The sequence below is a fragment of the Culex pipiens genome, chromosome 2, assembly GCF_016801865.2.
Source record: "Culex pipiens pallens isolate TS chromosome 2, TS_CPP_V2, whole genome shotgun sequence".
Classification (NCBI taxonomy): domain Eukaryota; kingdom Metazoa; phylum Arthropoda; class Insecta; order Diptera; family Culicidae; genus Culex; species Culex pipiens.
The window spans coordinates 119,667,164-119,685,869 of NC_068938.1; the positions used below are offsets into that span (position 1 = coordinate 119,667,164).

The 18,706-nt window shown below is 42.3% G+C and overlaps 2 protein-coding genes across 18 annotated transcripts in view; both read right to left on the reverse strand.

Annotated features, from left to right (window-relative positions):
* Positions 1-3,587: 3,587 nt before the first annotated feature.
* LOC120424114 (ketimine reductase mu-crystallin) lies at positions 3,588-5,369 on the reverse strand. 2 transcript variants are annotated; one of them, XM_039588154.1, is made up of 5 exons: positions 5,221-5,369; positions 4,984-5,155; positions 4,277-4,623; positions 3,955-4,216; positions 3,588-3,897 (listed from the first exon to the last, which is right to left on the reverse strand). In XM_039588154.1, exons 1-5 carry the CDS (start codon positions 5,221-5,223, stop codon positions 3,623-3,625), a joined length of 1,059 nt encoding a protein of 352 aa, XP_039444088.1. In that variant the 5' UTR covers positions 5,224-5,369; the 3' UTR covers positions 3,588-3,622. The 2 variants fall into 2 exon arrangements, with proteins under 2 accessions (XP_039444088.1, XP_052563665.1); XM_052707705.1 differs by lacking the exon at positions 4,984-5,155 and having other exon boundaries at positions 5,221-5,287.
* A 6,201-nt stretch (positions 5,370-11,570) lies between these two features.
* LOC120424112 (unconventional myosin-XVIIIa) overlaps positions 11,571-18,706 on the reverse strand; it is a 108,011-nt gene continuing 100,875 nt past the window's right edge. For 7 of the 16 annotated variants that reach the window (XM_039588138.2, XM_039588140.2, XM_039588141.2 and 4 more), the window contains 4 exons: positions 18,181-18,342; positions 16,564-17,615; positions 14,240-16,425; positions 12,231-12,369 (listed from right to left, as the gene is read on the reverse strand). In XM_039588138.2, the coding sequence (XP_039444072.1) occupies positions 14,285-16,425; positions 16,564-17,615; positions 18,181-18,342 (3,355 nt within the window). In that variant the 3' untranslated portion in view covers positions 12,231-12,369; positions 14,240-14,284. Of the gene's footprint in view, positions 12,386-12,478; positions 12,631-12,837; positions 13,109-14,239; positions 16,426-16,563; positions 17,616-17,817; positions 17,894-18,180; positions 18,343-18,706 lie in introns of those variants that run through there. The other 9 variants (XM_039588144.2, XM_039588148.2, XM_039588145.2 and 6 more) reach the window with 9 other exon arrangements.

Sequence of the window (18,706 nt, forward strand, 5' to 3'; positions counted from 1 at the left end):
TTGCTTACCGCTTGTTGGCACTCAGTGTCACGGCTTTCATCGCTCAGCACACAAATGAGAGCCGTCCCCCGAATCTCCAATCACTGGCAATATGTTTTGTTCGTGGGTTGCACAATCCCGTTGCAAAAACAATCGCTTTGCTGCCACCAAATCAATAAAATAACTGATTAAAGTTACTTCGTCCATTTCGGAGAGAATGGCTCTATATTCAGTCCATTTGACACTTGTACAAATTGTGGCAGTGTGTGTACGCTTTTCACAAGTTACAGTCTTTCTTGCATATTACGGGCCTGTTGTTTGGCTACGCAACAAATTGAAACGTAAAACCTGACTAACTCGCAAATAAAAGAGGAACATTACAAATTTGGAATATTTATTGTGCGATTCGGCCCACTGTACTACCCTAACCTCTCCTTTCTCTACTTCTTCTTCCACCTTTCGCCTCACCTCTTCCTATCACCGCACAGCCTGCTACTGCTCCACGTGGCCGTCTCGTCAGCTGTCCGATTCCGGCTGGTTCTTCTGGATCACCGGCCCCGCCGTCGATCTTTTCCGGAACGTCGCGATCTCCATCGCCGCGGCGCGAGTCCGGTTCTTTTTTTGCGCAGATCTTTCGGCGACGGCGCAGATTCTGGACCGGCATGTTGTGTGCGTTGTTCTGAACGGCGACGCGGATTTTCTTGGTGTCGTGGCAGGTCCTCCTCCGGATTCGCTTCCCCTTGGCAGCTGGCGTCGTCCTGCCCCCAGCTCGACGAACTCCGGTTGAATTCGTCCGGACTCCGGCGACGACGCAGATCTTGCGCGGCCTCCCGCCGCTCGTCGGACTTCGTCCGATTGTTGACGTATTTCGCCTCGACCCGGCTGGGTGATTGGGGAGACTCGCAGCGGGATTCGGCCGGGAGTTGTTCCCGTCCACCGAGTGGAACTCGTGCCGCGTGGAACCGAAACTTTTTCCGCGGACTCGGCGAACGCGACCGTTTGTTTTGCTGGCCAAAGATGAACTCCTCGAGCGTTGACGTTTGTGCACGGTCGAGACCTACCGTCTCTCTCCACTCTGCTTACGCTCCGCTCTCATTTTGCTCCCCAAATTTTGTGCTCTTCTCACACTGTCGTCCCGGAAGCATTACGTCTGCGTTGGTATGCTTGGTGTTTGACAGATGTTGCTCGACGAGGGTGGGATCGGCGAACACGTGGTACACGGTGGGCAGAATTTGGGCGTTTATCGTTTTAATTACATATTTTTAATACAAATTACAATTGATTTTCCCCGATTTTTACTCAAAACGCATTACAAAATTTACTGACGTAACACAACCTTTACCAAAGAGCAGAGCTTTTTGTGAGCTCAGAAGGAACTCACAAAAAGCTCTCAAGCATCACTTCAGTTGAAGCCGGTTCGGAGACCCTCCAAAACTCAATCAAACTGAAACGCGCAAGCCTCCTAAAGCTCACCAGATCTAAGATCAACTTCAAACTAAATCTAAACGACAGCGATCCTGTCAAATTCCAAAATGAACGCCATCTTGCATGGCAAACCGTCTCCTTCCGAACTTCCTCCTCCTGCCAAACTGTTCAATTGCTCTTCACACTTATTAAGATAACCTAATAGTTTGTCTCGTCGAAAACTAAATGATCTTACATTTAACAAAAAACAAAATACAAATTTGATAGGTTCGTTTAGTTGGGCGCCAATGAAACGTAAAACCTGACTAACTCGCAAATAAAAGAGGAACATTACAAATTTGGAATATTTATTGTGCGATTCGGCCCACTGTACTACCCTAACCTCTCCTTTCTCTACTTCTTCTTCCACCTTTCGCCTCACCTCTTCCTATCACCGCACAGCCTGCTACTGCTCCACGTGGCCGTCTCGTCAGCTGTCCGATTCCGGCTGGTTCTTCTGGATCACCGGCCCCGCCGTCGATCTTTTCCGGAACGTCGCGATCTCCATCGCCGCGGCGCGAGTCCGGTTCTTTGTTGCGCAGATCTTTCGGCGACGGCGCAGATTCTGGACCGGCATGTTGTGTGCGTTGTTCTGAACGGCGACGCGGATTTTCTTGGTGTCGTGGCAGGTCCTCCTCCGGATTCGCTTCCCCTTGGCAGCTGGCGTCGTCCTGCCCCCAGCTCAACGAACTCCGGTTGAATTCGTCCGGACTCCGGCGACGACGCAGATCTTGCGCGGCCTCCCGCCGCTCGTCGGACTTCGTCCGATTGTGGACGTATTTCGCCTCGACCCGGCTGGGTGATTGGGGAGACTCGCAGCGGGATTCGGCCGGGAGTTGTTCCCGTCCACCGAGTAGAACTCGTGCCGCGTGGAACCGAAACTTTTTCCGCGGACTCGGCGAACGCGACCGTTTGTTTAGCTGGCCAAAGATGAACTACTCGAGCGTTGACGTTTGTGCACGGTCGAGACCTACCGTCTCTCTCCACTCTGCTTACGCTCCGCTCTCATTTTGCTCCCCAAATTTTGTGCTCTTCTCACACTGTCGTCCCGGAAGCATTACGTCTGCGTTGGTATGCTTGATGTTTGACAGATGTTGCTCGACGAGGGTGGGATCGGCGAACACGTGGTACACGGTGGGCAGAATTTGGGCGTTTATCGTTATAATTACCTATTTTTAATACAAATTACAATTGATTTTCCCCGATTTTTACTCAAAACGCATTACAAAATTTACTGACGTAACAAAATGTTTAAAAAAGAATGATATAAATCATGTCCAAGCTATCTATGCACGTAATGCAAGTGAAATCAATCGTTCTAATGTTGATTTGTGGCTTAAAACATCAAAATGATTGAGCATGATTGTCAATCGAATTTGTGCGGCTGTACTGTACGAGCTGAGGCTGAACCGTACGTCAAAAAAGTTCGCCACGTGCTTCGAGATTTCAACCAATCAGAAGGTAGGCCGAAAATATGCACAAAGAAGGTCGTATGCTTGAAGCAATATCCCCAAAATAGAGACAACAAATGTTATTGTTTCTCGGGCTTATACAGAAATATAAAGTATTTTCGTCAAAAATGTGATTATGTAAGAGCAAGGCTGCCTATAGCCTTTGAGAATACATCTAATTAAAAGTGCATTCGGCTTAGTAGGTCCAAAATAGGGACAAATACTTTGATATTTTGGAAACTCATGATGGCAAAACAACTGAACAGGTGTATAATGCATTTTAAAACACTTTTTTCATTCAAATGTTGAAACCATGGCTCGTAATTTAAATTTCTATACTATTATTTATTGTTTCGCTCCCCCTCGTCTTTGGTCAGAGTCGAGGGACATAAACTTCAAAAAATATTGCAACAGCCTAATTACAATTACAATGTAATTACAATTTTTTTTTTTGCACCTCCCCCCTCGATCTCGGTCAGAGCCTAACACATATTGCAATATTGAAAAATATTTGCCTCGGCCTTAAAAAACAACAACAATAACTACACATTTCTTCAAATTTACAAATAAAAGGCATCAACATTTTGAAAAAGAGAGAATGAGCCGTTCAAAAGACCGCCTCCCTAAAAAGAGCAATTTTGCCCACCTCTTATCAAGAATCAAGACAGTGATATTTAAGAATAATAACTGATCTGATTTTTAACATCCTGCATTCCACATCCTTTTCATTAATGTCCTTTATTCAACTGTTCCATATATTTGCTGTAAAACAACTTTCCAATCGCAGCATCTTCAACGGCCATTCCAAGCGATTGGAACACGGTAATACCACTACTGGGAACCACCTTCTGCTTTAGCACCACTTCACCTACCTCACCAACGATGGTTGACTTTAGCGTTGCCAGCTCCGCCTTGGCCCCATTCCAGTAATCGATGAACACGCTGCATTCGTCATAAATATCCTGGGCAAGCTCCGTGTGATGCTGAAGTCCCGATCCGATGGCTGAAAGTTGGTGTTGAAGGTTAACATTTCAATTGAAGAAAGTTTGATTACTCTTACCGTTTATATGCACATTTTGCTTCAAGAATCTTTTGAAAACTATCGGTACGCTCGAACTTGTCGCCGTAACAATAATGTCACAATTGGTACAACATTCTTCAGGTGAATCATGCACGGAGATGTTCACATCCGGGTTGCAACTGTTTGGAGCTAGTTGGGTAAGTTTAGTCTTCAACTGTTCGCTACGAGCTTTCGTACGATTCCAGAGCTTTACTTGCACAAACTTGTGCGTCTTCATGAAACCCATGGCGTGAAATTCTCCCTAAAAATCGTGTTAAAAAGGAACTTCTGATTTCAACAAAGATTATCTTAACTGTCAAACCTGAACCCCCGTTCCGATAATGCCCAGCACCAGCTTGGATTTGTCCGCAATCCTGGGTAGAAACACCTGCTCAGTGGCCACTATCGATGCGGCAGCAGTGCGTAGCCCGGTTAGATAGTTGGCCTCCAACGTGGCCTGGAGCTGGCCGGTTGTTTCATCAAACAGGAAAATGTTACCAATAATGTCCGGTAGGGGTGGATTACGCGAAGGGTTGTCCTTGAAGCTGGTAATAAGCTTGCAGGCCAGCGATGAAGTACGGGCTGCAGGACCGGCCGGGTTGGATTGCGAACTATCAGACTTTACACTGATGTTGCCCAAAAATGCAGGCATGCAAAGCAAAGCTCCAGCTGGAAAATAATAATGGGATTACTTAAAAACCTTAGAAATCTTTGAACATTCATACACTCATTAACTTTTATATGGATGTAACAAAATGGGTGCATTTCAGGGCATGATCTCCTAGGTATATTGAGCCCGAATCCCAAATATGAGCTTGATTGGTTGCAACAGGGCCTGGCGCTTTGACTTTGAAGTTTAAAATTTTTTTAATAGGAATTAACCCGTAAAATAGGTGCCGACATAAATAAGAATGTTACAGAATGGTATTGCACATGTTCGCATTAAACTCTAACGAAATGCAGTAAGGACAAAAATAAACTACCAACTAGCACTAATATCAACCGAAACGGTTAACTTTAGATACTTACCATCGCCAACATGCACAAAGCTTCGAGCCGGCTGCGAGCTGTACGGTTGCCCACTTGACTTATCTTTGTTGGATACCGACACGAACGCTTGCTCGAGAACATGATTAATCTCCTTCCAATTGGTCAACTTAATCAGCTCACTTTCAACTAGATGTACGAATCTATGGGATGCCTGTGGGTGTAATTCATGTGCCTTAATGTTGCAATTTGTCCTAAATCATTCCCAAACCAACATACCATTTCGAAGCAAATGTTTGCAACTCCAACTTTGGTTCTATCACGAGCTTAAAAGCAAAACTTAAACTGGTTTCCGTGAAGGTACAGATACAACTACTGCGAACGTCTTGTGCACTCGCATCTATCTTTTATAGTGGTGAAGTGGCACGCGTGTTTTGCAGCCGCTCTGCGCAAAAACGTCCTATGCGCCATGATTTTATTTGGTTTTCTTTTTTAATTAAAATTTCTTAGAAAAGTAAACTAGGCCAATAATAATAATAATAATAATAATCTTGCCAAAATTGCCAACGACTGATGCGGTTTGGCGGTTTATCATTCATTCCACCAATTTGACTCGACTTTATTAGAGTTCGACACAGGTCATTCAACGTAAGAACGGTTCTTGGCTTGGTTAACAAACGCCCATGAAACAGCGCGATAAGGAAGACTGTGAGTTTGATAATACATTTTAAAATTCTTATCATAATGATAAGTGCCTCAATTGCCCTTCCTCATAAATCATGCCGTGGCGGGCTGTTCATGTTTCGCATGCGAGTGCTAATGACTTCTTCCCGTAGTTCATATTGGCTGATTATTCAATTGAACAGGTGACAAAAGCTGTGCGTATTCGCGTGCTCATATGAATCAGTGAGAAAATACACGATGATATTGCGATTTTAATCTTTTGTGTCCGCCACAGTTGACCACATTGGAACGCATACAGGACGTTCAGAGAAGGAAACATGAATTGTCGGTTTAACACTGATCTACAGAAATACAAAAATTACTGCGCAGACTCAACTTAAACTTCAATGCATTCAAATAAAACGGCTATTATCCACTTCATGCAAAATCAAGATTTGCTGGATGTGGTAGAAGTTGTTTCAACACATCTTCCGAAACCTGAATTTCACTAATATATTGTCTAGTTTTGGTTGTGGAAGCGAAAAATCAAACGGCTAATAAATATATCTTATTTCCTTTTAAATTGCCATGATTTGGTGAAGATCACTGAACAGCGTTTTTCTTGGAATTTGCGTTTTGGGTGTATTGAAACCGCCTTGAGTCAGAGGTATTAAAAACACCCAAAAAGCAAAAACTAAAAATTTGGTTTATTGGACCTTTTCAAAAAAAAAACACCAGATTTGCAATAAGAGGCAGTATTTGTAAATATTGCTCGGTTTGTTCTAGAGGTCGTATCGAGGTGCTCCGATTTGGATGAAACTTTCCGCGTTTGTTTGTCTATACATGAGATGAACTCATGCCAAATATGAGCCCTCTACGACAAAGGTAAGTGGGGTAAAACGGGCTTTGAAGTTTAAGGTCCAAAAAACCTAAAAAATCTTAAAATTGCTCGCATTTCCGTAAAACTTCATCAATTCCAACTCTCTGTGATGCATTCGAAAGGTCTTTTGAAGCACTTCAAAATGTGCCATAGACATCCAGGATTGGTTCGACTTTTTCTCTTAGCTTTTGCAAATTACTGTCAAAAATTGATTTTTTTAAAACCTTAATATCTTTTTGCAACAGCCTCCAACACCCATACTCCCATAGGTCAAAAGATAGGTAATAACATGGACTATAAGCCTACGGTGTTAACTTTTTGGCCAATCGCAGTTTTTCTCATAGTTTTTCGATTTTTCTTTTCTGGAACAAACATTTTACAACGTTAGTTTTTGCCCTGTAGGCCGCCATAGCGGCACTTTTTGGTCTCAATTTTGTCATATTCGGAATCCTCAGACAATTTCACGTAAGTTAGTAGTATTGGAGTTGTAAATTTGATTTAAAAAATAATTAAATAAAACATTTTTGAAAAAAGAAATAGATCTTATTTACCCTATGATCAATACGTCAAATGCTGTATCAAGTAGGCGAAAACCTGTTTTACCCCTAATCCAACAAATTGTTTAAAAATATTTTAATTCATTCTAAATGGCAATTTTTCCAATCAAATTTACAACTCCAATACTTCTAACTTACGTGAAATTGTCCGAGGATTCCGAATATGACAAAATTGAGACCAAAAAGTGCCGCTATGGCGGCCTACAGGGCAAAAACTAACGTTGTAAAATGTTTGTTCTAGAAAAATCGAAAAACTATGAGAAAAACTGCGATTGGCCAAAAAGTTAACACCGTAGGCTTATAGTCCATGTTATTACCTATCTTTTGACCTATGGGAGTATGGGTGTTGGAGGCTGTTGCAAAAAGATATTAAGGTTTTAAAAAAATCAATTTTTGACAGTAATTTGCAAAAGCTAAGAGAAAAAGTCGAACCAATCCTGGATGTCTATGGCACATTTTGAAGTGCTTCAAAAGATCTTTCGAATGCATCAAAGAGAATTGGAATTGATGAAGTTTTTCGGAAATGCGAGCAATTTTAAGATTTTTTAGGTTTTTTGGACCTCAAACTTCAATGCCCGTTTTACCCCACTTCCCTTTGTCGTAGAGGGCTCATATTTGGCATGAGTTCATCTCATGTATAAACAAACAAACGCTGAAAGTTTCATCCAAATCGGAGCACCTCGATACGACCTGTTACACATTGGTGAAAAACTCGCTCTTAAAAGCTGGACATTAATTCTGGAGCAACATTTGAAAGGGGCGGTACGACATTGCTCTTACGGCCTTTCGTCCCATTTAAACGCGTGTAATGAAAGGCCGTAAGAGCAATGTCGTACCGCCCCTTTCAAATGTTGCTCTGGAATTTATGAGCAGTTAAGGGAAAGCATAACTTTGGGGTCCCTAGAAACACGAGCACTTAGAATTACAAAAAAAATATACATAGCCGAATGGTTTTTCTCCAAAAGTTGTATGGAGGACTAGGGCGGTTCACACTTGCATACATACAAAAAAATATTACTATAGGGTAGAGTACTGCCGCTCGAAGCTAGTCCGTCCCATATGTAACTTCGTCAATTTTGAGGTAATGATGCAGTTTGGTTCGAAATCATGTAAACTATCAGAAAAACCAATAAAATTTAGAACTTTTTTCTAGAAAACCGGAGAAAATCCACTTTTTCGTGAAATTTTTACAAGTAGCCTTATAAGCGGGACAAATTTGACATTCATTTTTCTCGGCTTGCTGTTTTTTCATATGGGACGGACTCGATTAGAGCGGCAGAGTAGTCATCAATGAGACACGGGGAACAATGATAAAATGGCTCTCACAAGATGTAGTTTCAATCCATCAGGCTCATATTTGGGGGAAAGGTGTGTCTACTAGATACACGTCTGCCATAATTGTGGCTTTGGTTATGGATGCTCCCTTGTAAAGTTATTCATACATGTTTGGATCTGGGGTGTAAAAGTGAATTATGACTAAAAATTACATTTTCGCTCATAGGCTGCCATTAACACAAAAACAAATATTTCTCCAAATTTCTTTCGTCATTTTACAGGGCATGAGTTGGGCTACAATGTCCTTTTATTGGGTTTGACCAAAATTTAGAATATAGCCAGAATCCAGGACTGTCTCTTTGTTCCCCACTCTCATGGTACCCATGGGTAACAATGAGACACTTTGAATTTTCTTCATTAAACTTTACAAAATCTGTGGAAATCTTTCAAAACATGAATTGGAAGTGATTTTTGGCATATTTATTGAGTTTGAACTTCATTTAACCAAAAATATAAAGTTAATTGATAAAATATATGGATTTTACAAAATTTAAATACTTTTTAGTATAACTTTTGTAAATTGAAGTTTCATGTTGACAAAATTGCTTGAAAATATTCAAAGCAAGTCACCTGCAATGGAACAATATAAAAGCATGATGTTTTACTAAGTATTGATTTTTGTAGAGTGTCTCATTGTTCCCCAGCTGTCTCATTGTTCCTGCCAAGTGCGTCTACAATGAGACAGTTGGATAACTCTGACTGTAGACGTCAGATCGATCTCATATTTTAGTCAATGTTAGAGCAAACTAAAAGAAAGAAAATGCAACAAAAAGTTCTTTAAAATATTCTAATGAAAAAAATACAAAAATCGTTGAAGTTTAAAAACCAAAAGTGTCTCATTGATGACTACCCTACCCTACTGCCAACTACTCTTGAAATAAAAGGTGGTCAAAATTTGCTACATTGAAAGTTTTTTTCTTGTTTTGAAAATGAAAACTTTTACTGCTACAGTTTTTGATAATCTCATTGCTAACTGATTAAAAAGTTGTAACTTTTAATTCGACTGTAGTTTTAAGCTTTTCTATCTCTATCCTTTTCCTTAGCAAATTTAGAAGGCTTTTTTAAAATAATTTTTCCTTCTGTTGGCAAATCCATTGTTAGAATATCCAATTACATCAAAATGAACTATAGTACAAATCATAGTTGAAAGGTACTCCAAAACTCTATTAGGTTATAAGAATTACGAAATTGTGAATTGATTATTTACTAATAAAAACTAATTAAATTGAATTGAATTCAAAACCGAACGCGGCCGGACGGCAGAACTTGGACCACGACTAGGACGCGGAAGCCTTCGAAGGCGGATGGTGCATGTGCGGAACAAGGTTGGAGGATTAGGGGAAAGTTGGTTTGCAAAAGGATAAGGCCAGCTTCCTGCAGGACCTGCAGCTGTTTCACGACCGAAATGGGTAAGAAGGAAGTTTGGGTGTTTGGTGGCGTTTGTGTTTGATTTTGTTTGTATTTGTAAGACGCCGTTTATGCGGTTGCCGAAGATCGGAGGTCGGGATGTGGATTTGCACCGGTTGTATTCGGTGTTGGTGGCCCGGGGTTGGTAGACGAGATTGAAGTTGAAGCAGATTTTCATCCGCTTTTTAAACAAGTACGCTAAAGTTAATTTTAACGGTGAGGAGAAGGATCCAACGGAAGAGAAAAACGACGAGAAGCGGCATGATGCGCTCGGTGCCGGCGGTTTACGACCATCAGCAGCATTATGTGCCGGAAGTGATGACGGGACAGTGTGGGATGTCCATAGGGTCCGCAGTCCATTTCTCGTTGAGGGACATGTTTGACGAGTATTACCTAAACATCCGGAAGAACAAATTGCACCAGTTCAGGAAAGACCGTATTTACGAAAGCCGCAGGTCCTGGAGCTGTCGTACTCGGATTGCTTCCAGACCCGAGCAGGGGTAAATAACACGGGAATACCAAATTTTGGTATTACTTGGGCATATAACAGGGACCAAAATGTGTCCTTGGTTGCCCAGTAATAGATGGTAAAATACCATGAAATCATACCAAAGTCTTGTATGTGGAAGGGCACAACAGTACCAAACCATGTTCTTCCAAGGGTAAAATAATATCTCAAAATAAAACCATTTCAATACCAAGTTGAGGTCTTCTGGATTTTTGAGCATTGCTTGAATACCAAAACATGGTTTAATTTTTAGGTATTCCCGCGCCCTTGGAAAATCAGATTTTGGTATTCCTATGGTCTTCCAAATACATGATTTGGTATGATTTCATGGTATTTTACCATCTATTACTGGGCAACCAAGAGCACATTTTGGTCGCTGGTATTTGCACAAGAAATATCTAAATTTGGTATTTTCATACCACCACAGTTGCAGTTAGTGAAAAAACGGAAATGATCCGTATGCAACAGCCAAATCTACTCACCTGATGATTCCATGTTGTTCTTAGTGATATTCTTCACCACATCGAATTCATTTGTCATTGATGAACGGCCTGTGCTTGAAGATTCTAAAAAATAATAAGATTGAAAAATAAGTGTTATTAAAATGCACTTTCAGCAAAAAAAACCTCTGATAACTAAACAAAATTGGTTAGTCAGGCTGCTCCTGAGCCATCCAGATGTTGAAAATTATGCACGAAAAACAATGAATTTCATTTTTGGCCACCTGCTTGTATGGAAACCGTCCATAGTGCACACTAATCTATCCCACTGTCAATTTGGCTCGCCTGAATCGAGTCGAAACTCGAGCCAAAACTCTTAGTGGGATAATATGAAGCATAGAAAAACGTACAAAATTACAATTCTAATGGTAAACTGATATTGAGAGAGTTTCAAAATAATGAAAAGTAGAGAACTGTGATATTTGCGATTGATACAACACGCTTTTTTTTAAAGAATTTTATTATAACAGGTAATTCGATAAATAAATGTTTTAATTACAAATAATTTGTTTCACATATAAATAAGACTATATGGATAGTAATATACATTGCTTTTTTTTTAATCTGCATGGTAGTAAACTCATTAACAGGGCGGGGCGTTGTTTAAGACAAATCAAAGGTTGTAAAAACAGAAAGAAAAACAAATAGTTAAAAAAAATCTCAACTCGTTTTCTTTCAGGTCAGCGAATAAAAAAAGCGATATCTCTTAAGTATCAACTTAAAGGTCAAATTGAAAATTTCGGTCCTATGCAACTAAATGAACTTTTTTTGTATGAGGGTTTGATTCGTGGTGATTTGATGTGTGCGGGGGGTGGGCAAAAAACATTACACATAAACGCGGTATCAAACCGGACTGTTTATTGAAGAAAGAGAGAGAGTAAGTTTAATTAAAACGAGACAACTTTGTCTACAACAAATAACCAAAAAATATAAACATTTCTGACTTTACAAACTAAAAGGCAAATAATTTAACATTGATAATGACGATTGAAGATGATTATGCTTTTACTTTTAAGGTTGATTGATGAATCGTGGATGACAATTGTTTCGAACTGCCTGCTCTCGAAATCGCGGAAAACGAAACGGAGACGATCTATCTCTTTCGCGGGATGGGATGTTAAAACATTCTTTTAAAACAGATTCACTCTAAACTAATTGAGTTAAAAATTCACTAGAAATTGATGGTTTTTTTTTTGTTTTACGCGTACACAGAAAAGGGAAGTTAACCTTCAATACATTAAAGCTATGATGATGATAAGTAAGAAATAGTTGTTTTTCCGATAACTGTTACTTTTGTTCTCTTGGTTGTTTGTTTATGATGTTGGATTATAGGCCAACGGAGGGGGGTTATTAATGTGATTAATTTTTTCATGTTTTAAAAGGGACGCGTGCGTGTACGGACTGAGAAAGAACAGTTTAAAATGTGGAATCGGGACAAGGTCGACTTAAGCATACGAAGACTCTCCGTTGCTGTCGTCTCCGTTGGTGATCCGACTGCTGGCCCGGCTTTCGCTGCGTTCCTTCGTGGGCGACCGGGACGATGTTACCGAGCCCGAGGACGACGTCGTCAGTGTGATTCTAGAATAGGAAAAAACTAAATTTTACGTATCCATTAAAAAACAAGATCGATTCGGGTTAGTATGGGAACAAATCTCGCTGAACTTTCACGCGGTTTTTGTAGTGTAGGTTTGTGCGCACAATACAATGAAAATCAACACAAAACACACTGCGCTTGGGACTTGGGACACATGGCTGGATCTCTTTGTGGTGGATCAGTCACATTTAGGTTCAGGAAGCTGGTCTACAGGATGCACTCGGAACACGCCGGTACTCTGAAAGCTTAACAAAAAAAGGCTACATGCATTTCGTGCAATTAGAAAGGAAATAAAAACAACAAAATAACGAGATTATCATTTCGGATTCAACTCAGACTATTCTAGAGACACTTCTTTATCAACCAGGATAAAACAACATCTTCGGACAATTCACTGCAAAATCGAACAGAAAGGGAGCAACAACAGACAACATCAACATAAAATATCCCACTTTTCCGGGGGTTTAAATCAAGGCCAAAGATCCGGCGCCAGTCCGCGTCTTGTCCTAGGGGTGCTGCCACCAAAAGTAAAACGGCCGATGTTCCCCGGCAGCGATCGCAGCTGCTACCTCTTTACGGCGGGACACAGCGTGGGCAGTCGAGGCAGGAAAGGGATAGGGTGGGATGCGCGTCGGTTTCCAAATGGGTGCCGATTCCCGGGGAACGGACCCCGGAGGCAGGGAACGGGTTTGTGGGTGATGCTTTCTGTGCACCTTTGGCGAGCTGGTTGTAAACGTTTCAGAGGGAAAAAAGTTGGGCACATTAGGGGGGGAATGATTCGAGAGGAGATAATTTAATACTTTGTTTGGGGAAATTTAGCCACGATCATCAGATAACAGATCGACTGATCGACCTAGGCGACCGACGAATAAGACTGCTAAAAATGGTCTCGATTCCCTTATTGCCAAGACTAGGTTGTCGATCATCAAGCCTTTTTGTTTTTTTTAAAGGCCCAATAGAGTTATCTACGTGCGCATGTATTGCGTGTACGTACACGAAAAAAAGTGAGGTTAAATTTTGTACCGAACAGCAAATCAAATGGTGTGCTAGTGTGCGTGAGATAACTCTATAGAGCTATCTAAGTCTGATCTCACACACACTAGCACACTATTTGTTTTGCTGGCCGGTACAAAATTTAACCTCATTTTTTCGTGTACGTACACGCAATACATGCGCACGTAGATAACTCTATAAATTATGTTTCACCCCTGACGGAGCGCGTTCCTCGTAAAGCGCCGAAGCTTGCCCCTCGTTTTCTTTGTGTTGTTTGTTATTGTTTTGACATGTGCCTGTGCTGCCGCGGCTGTCGCACGGCAATCGATCAGAAGAATGATAAACAATCTGAGCAAGCGGGAGCAGGGGCGCAACTGTACAGGTCAGATGCGAAAAGACACCGAATATGTGGGTTATCCAAAAACACCCGAAAAGCAAAAATTTATTTTTTTATAGGACTTAAAAAAACACTCTAGAATCAATGATTGAAATAACCCATGACTAATGACGGTAAATGGGAAAAAATGATGTTCTATCGTTGGTGACTCGACCCAATCATTAGAATTTAATCGTCTCTGTTGACTTGACAGACAGTCTAAAAACGATCAAAAATCAAAGCATTCTGAGATTCTAGTATTTTGCTTCATTCAACTTTGTAGGAAATTGCAGAGAGTGAATGTTCACAACATAAGAATTCCGAAAAAAGAACGGATAGGCTGGGAGGAGGAGTCATTTCAGGATGACCTTTTTTGGGGGGTTGGTTGTTTGCTGGGAAAACAATAAAAAAAATCTCTAACTCTATGTATTCACAAAACTCGAAGCGCATCACCGTAAAAAATTGGGGGGGTTATTGTGGCTTGCCTTGCTGAACCAGTGTTGCGCAGTGAAGCGGCATCGCTAGACACTTCACTTTTTCTTGTTGCTGCTGCTGTTGCTTGCCGTCGTTTGTCGACTTTGGCGATGATGCTGATGGCTTTGTTGAGATTGTCCCTTTGCTTCGCGCAGCTTCTTATCCTGCACCAAGTTTGAATTGGACTTGTTGGTATCCTTTGCGACAAGCTGCTGCGCCGTTCCATTCCGTTGACCAGATTTGCTACGATTCTGTGTTGCTGGCTTGGCAGCTGTGGTGGTCGGTTCCACGTTTGGTTTTCCACTGGGCAGCGACAATGAGAGATTCGCGTCCTTGGCGTAAACTTTCGTCGCCGATTTGCTCTGCCGGATGGTGACGCTGCCATCCCTCGGAATCGAGCTGGAACTTCCGTTCCGAGCCAGACTTGGGTGTCTCACACGTGGCTGTTGCTGCTGCTGCTGTTTCCTGGCTTTGGCCGCCGCAGCCTTTTTATCGTACTCTTGCTTGATCGCCACCCACGGTTCTACCTTTGGCGGCGATCGTGCCTTCTTTAAACTTTCCGCGTACGAGAGAGGCCTTGGCGACGGGCTTCCCTTCGATGGTGCCACTACTACTACATCAGTAGACACTGCAGCCGACGGCGCAACAACGGAACAACAAGAAGAACTTTCATTGGTACAGTCAAACTCTACTAAAGCGCGCTCACTTACTTGATTCTTGGACATGTCTTCTTCAGTGGGGACAACATTCGAAAGGGTTGGTGGGGGAACAACTTCAACTACCTGCTTCTTTTCGGCCGGGCAGATTCCACCCTTGGCCAGATCCGTGAAGATTGTGTTTGCTGGTTTCGCTCCGTGCTCCGACGACAACGACGAACGGCGCGAGCTTGGGTTGGATTTTGAACCGAAGCCGATTTTGCTGTTATCGGGCTTAACGTTCCGTTTGAGGGAACCATGATGGCAGTTGGGTTTGCTTTTGCTGGGCTTTAACGTTGCTTTGGTCTCTTTGTTGGCTGTTGGTGGTGGCACTTGTTGAGCTGGTTTATCTTGGTTGTTGTTTTCATCTATATGCGGGATAACTTCCTCTGGCATTGGCTGTTGTTTTACCTCTTCCGGTGGCTTTATTTCGGTCAGATTTTCAATCAATTGTACATCAGTGTTGATCATTTCATTGGAATTTTCAATCTGCAAAGGTTTCTCTAAATCGTCTACGATGGACAGCACTTCTTCAGTTTGTTTTGCGACGATGGGAGGAACAGTTTCAACCAGTTCATCCGTATTGCTAGCAACTAAGGTGACAGGGAGTTGCTGTTCGACATCAGCTGGTTGATTGATTGGAACAACTATTTCGTCAGATTCCCCAGTTGAAACCATTTCCTTAGGAATTATTGATTCTTCAGTTGCTTCTTGTTGAACGATCAAAACTTGAGAAGTAACATTTGGAACGTCTATTTTCTCTTGCAGAACCTCGTGACTGGTCACTTCAGAAACAACACTTCCTTCATCTCGATGAACCTCCATTGACTTTACAAGCAATTCTATGGTTTGCTCGATATTTTCACACTTGCAAACTGTCGACGATGTTCGGCATTCAATGTTGAAGCAAGTATTCGGGGGCACAAATTCAATGCTTTTGATTTCATCGTCCACCTTCACATCTTCTGGTACGACCATGCTGCTGTTCGCTGAATCCTTGTTCAGTTCAGGATTTTTATTGGAGTCTTCTTCTTCTTTTTTCAAGTCAGTAGCTGTGGCAGTGTTCGTTGAATCTGCATTTTCTTCCAGACATTTATTTGTGTGGTCTTCTGCGAGTTCAGCTGCTTTCGCGGTATTGATTGAATTGAGAGTAATTTTCAAAGCAAAAGGTGCTTCGCTAGAAGTGTTAGCTTCCGGTAAGCAAAACAAAGATTCAGATAATTCTTTCGCGACGACCTCCGGTTCATCCTGCAAATCCTGTTCCGATCCTTCTACGATCATCTTCTCTTCCTTACATTCAGTCTCCTCACAACTTCCAGAAGTTGTAGGTAAAGAGCCGGCTTCGCACTGCAAAGGCGATTGTTCTATTAGATTAGACACATCCACAGGTTGACTGCTGCAAGCACTAGACGGCGGCGAGTTATTTACAGCAGCTGCAGCGTCTTCTTCTTTGGGCGCTGTCTTCACCTCCTCCTCCGGTAGTGGTGGCGGCGGCGGCGAACCTGCGAGCAAGGAGCATTCGTCTTCGTTTACATCTACACGCGTCATCTCGACTGGGTTAGCACAAATAAGCAAGCTTTCGCGCGAATCTCGGTTATTTTCAGCAGAGCCACTCTTAGATACGACGAACGCTACATCACCTTGTTCTAGCGAAGACACCAACCGGCTTTCCTCGAATGCGGCGCCGCGCGGAACACCATTCGATACCTGAGCAACAGCAAGCGAGCGTGGCACGATAGGTGTCGAGTTGTTTCGTACTGGAGATCGGCTGCCAGACGACAGGGCAGGTGACGTCTCTTTGGAGTGCCCATTCGTTGTTGGCGGAGCCAAAGTGGGCGCCTTTTCCTCCTTCTGCGAAGACGACCGGCTGAGTGATAGCTTCTCCGAGCTTTTGTTAATAAATGCGGCTGTCAAAGTCAGAGTCTTTTTCATCTCAACAATTTCGCTGGCAATCTGAGCCTTGTTGATTGGCTCCTCCGATGATCCGGACTCATCCTGAAGTCGTTTCTTCAGATTCCTAATCTTTTCCTTCATGGATCGAATGCCTTCCAGGTTAAGCTCGGCACTGATCTGGTCAAGCTTACTAAAACTATCGTTAGTCGCTTTGTCCGGAATTCTAGCGGACTCTAACTTTGATTGAGATGCCGACAGCACAATCGGCGGTGGTGGCGGGAATTCATACTTGCAGCAGCGTTCCTGCGCTGCCTCCTCCTTAAGACTGTTGTTCAGACTTTTTATCTTCTCTTTGATCGATTTTAATGCAGTCAAATCGAACCGAGAATCATCGTTCAAGTGATCCGCCACAACCGTCGACGCTTTGGCAATCTCCGCGACGATCGTCGATTCCAGCGTTTTATTCTGCCCTTTTGGTATCACATTGTTGTTCGCATCACTCAGCTCCAGTTCGTCTTTTATCGAGACTGGACTTTTACCAATCACCGTCTTCTTGATAGCTCCCGTATATTTGGGCGCTGGAGGAACCTTATTCGTCTCCCCGTCATCTGCCCCATCCTCCTCCACTTCGTCTCCGATCGCACTCTTGATCGACTCAATCACACTATCCAACTGGGAAGCGTCATCGTTGCCCAGATCCTCACACGGCCTCACACCGTCTTCCGCTTCGTCCTCCTCGGCGATGGTGAACGGAAGACGTCTCCGGCGAAGACCTCGCGGCTTATACTTGTACCTTATCCTAAAGGAAAGGACATGATTCGAAAGGGACGGGGTTTGGGACAATGGTACGGTACAAAGAAAGAAATATGCCATAAAGTTGCTGGACTACACATCTAAATATTGCACGAGAAACCTGTGACTTGTTGGCAGAGCACGAAAAAAGCAGAGTTTTGCAGAAACTTGAATTTTTGCAGCAGTTTGATTTATGAAGATTGAATTACCTTTTATGGAAAATTGTTCTTGTTTCAGGAAATATGAATGATTCTTGTTAGAATCGAGCTTTAGTCAATGACGCCGCTATTTGAGAGATTAGTCCGGTTAAAGAAATGCAATCAATTGGAATGATACGATTATTCGAATAATACTACTGCAGTTAAAATGATAAGCCATTCTATTATTTCTTATGAGTGAATTTTATCTAAAAAGCATGCGAGTGACAATGCATGAGGTGAGTGAAATCGTATGAGATGAGATTGCAAGCAAATTATAATATCAAGAGTTTCTAAAATCGATAAAAAAAATTATACCATCTGATTGTGCAAATATTGTGGTATTCAGAAAGGAGATTCACAGTCGACACTTACCTTGGCGTATTTTCTTTTTCCTCGCGGATGCACAGCGTTGTGCTGCTTCCGTTCGTACCGGTGCCGTTCGTTTCGCCCGACCTCGCCCTGAGCGACGAAATCTTCGTCGGACTGTGGTAGTTCACCTCGCTGACTGAGTCGATCGAGCTGTCGCTGTTTTCACTGGAATTAAGAAAAATGGTTACGTTTTAGTCGAAAATGCTCAAAAGCAAAAATTTGGCTGGAATGCTTTGAAGTGTCCAATGTCGTGAAAAAATTGGGATGTTTCGTCGTGTCGATTCTGAGGTTGGAACGGTGTCTTGTTTTTATTTCCGTAGTAACAGTTCAATAGGGCAAATGGAGCCTAACATTTCAAAAGGGCACATAACTTTTGTAAACAATAGTGTATCCCTTTCACTCAAATGACAGTTTACATAAGGTGTGAAAGGGACACACTCTTGCCTAAAAAAGTTATGTGATGAAATGGCAAGCACGAAATCTGCATTAGGGCATCTCCACCGCAGAGATCTAATTGCGTAGCAAACCT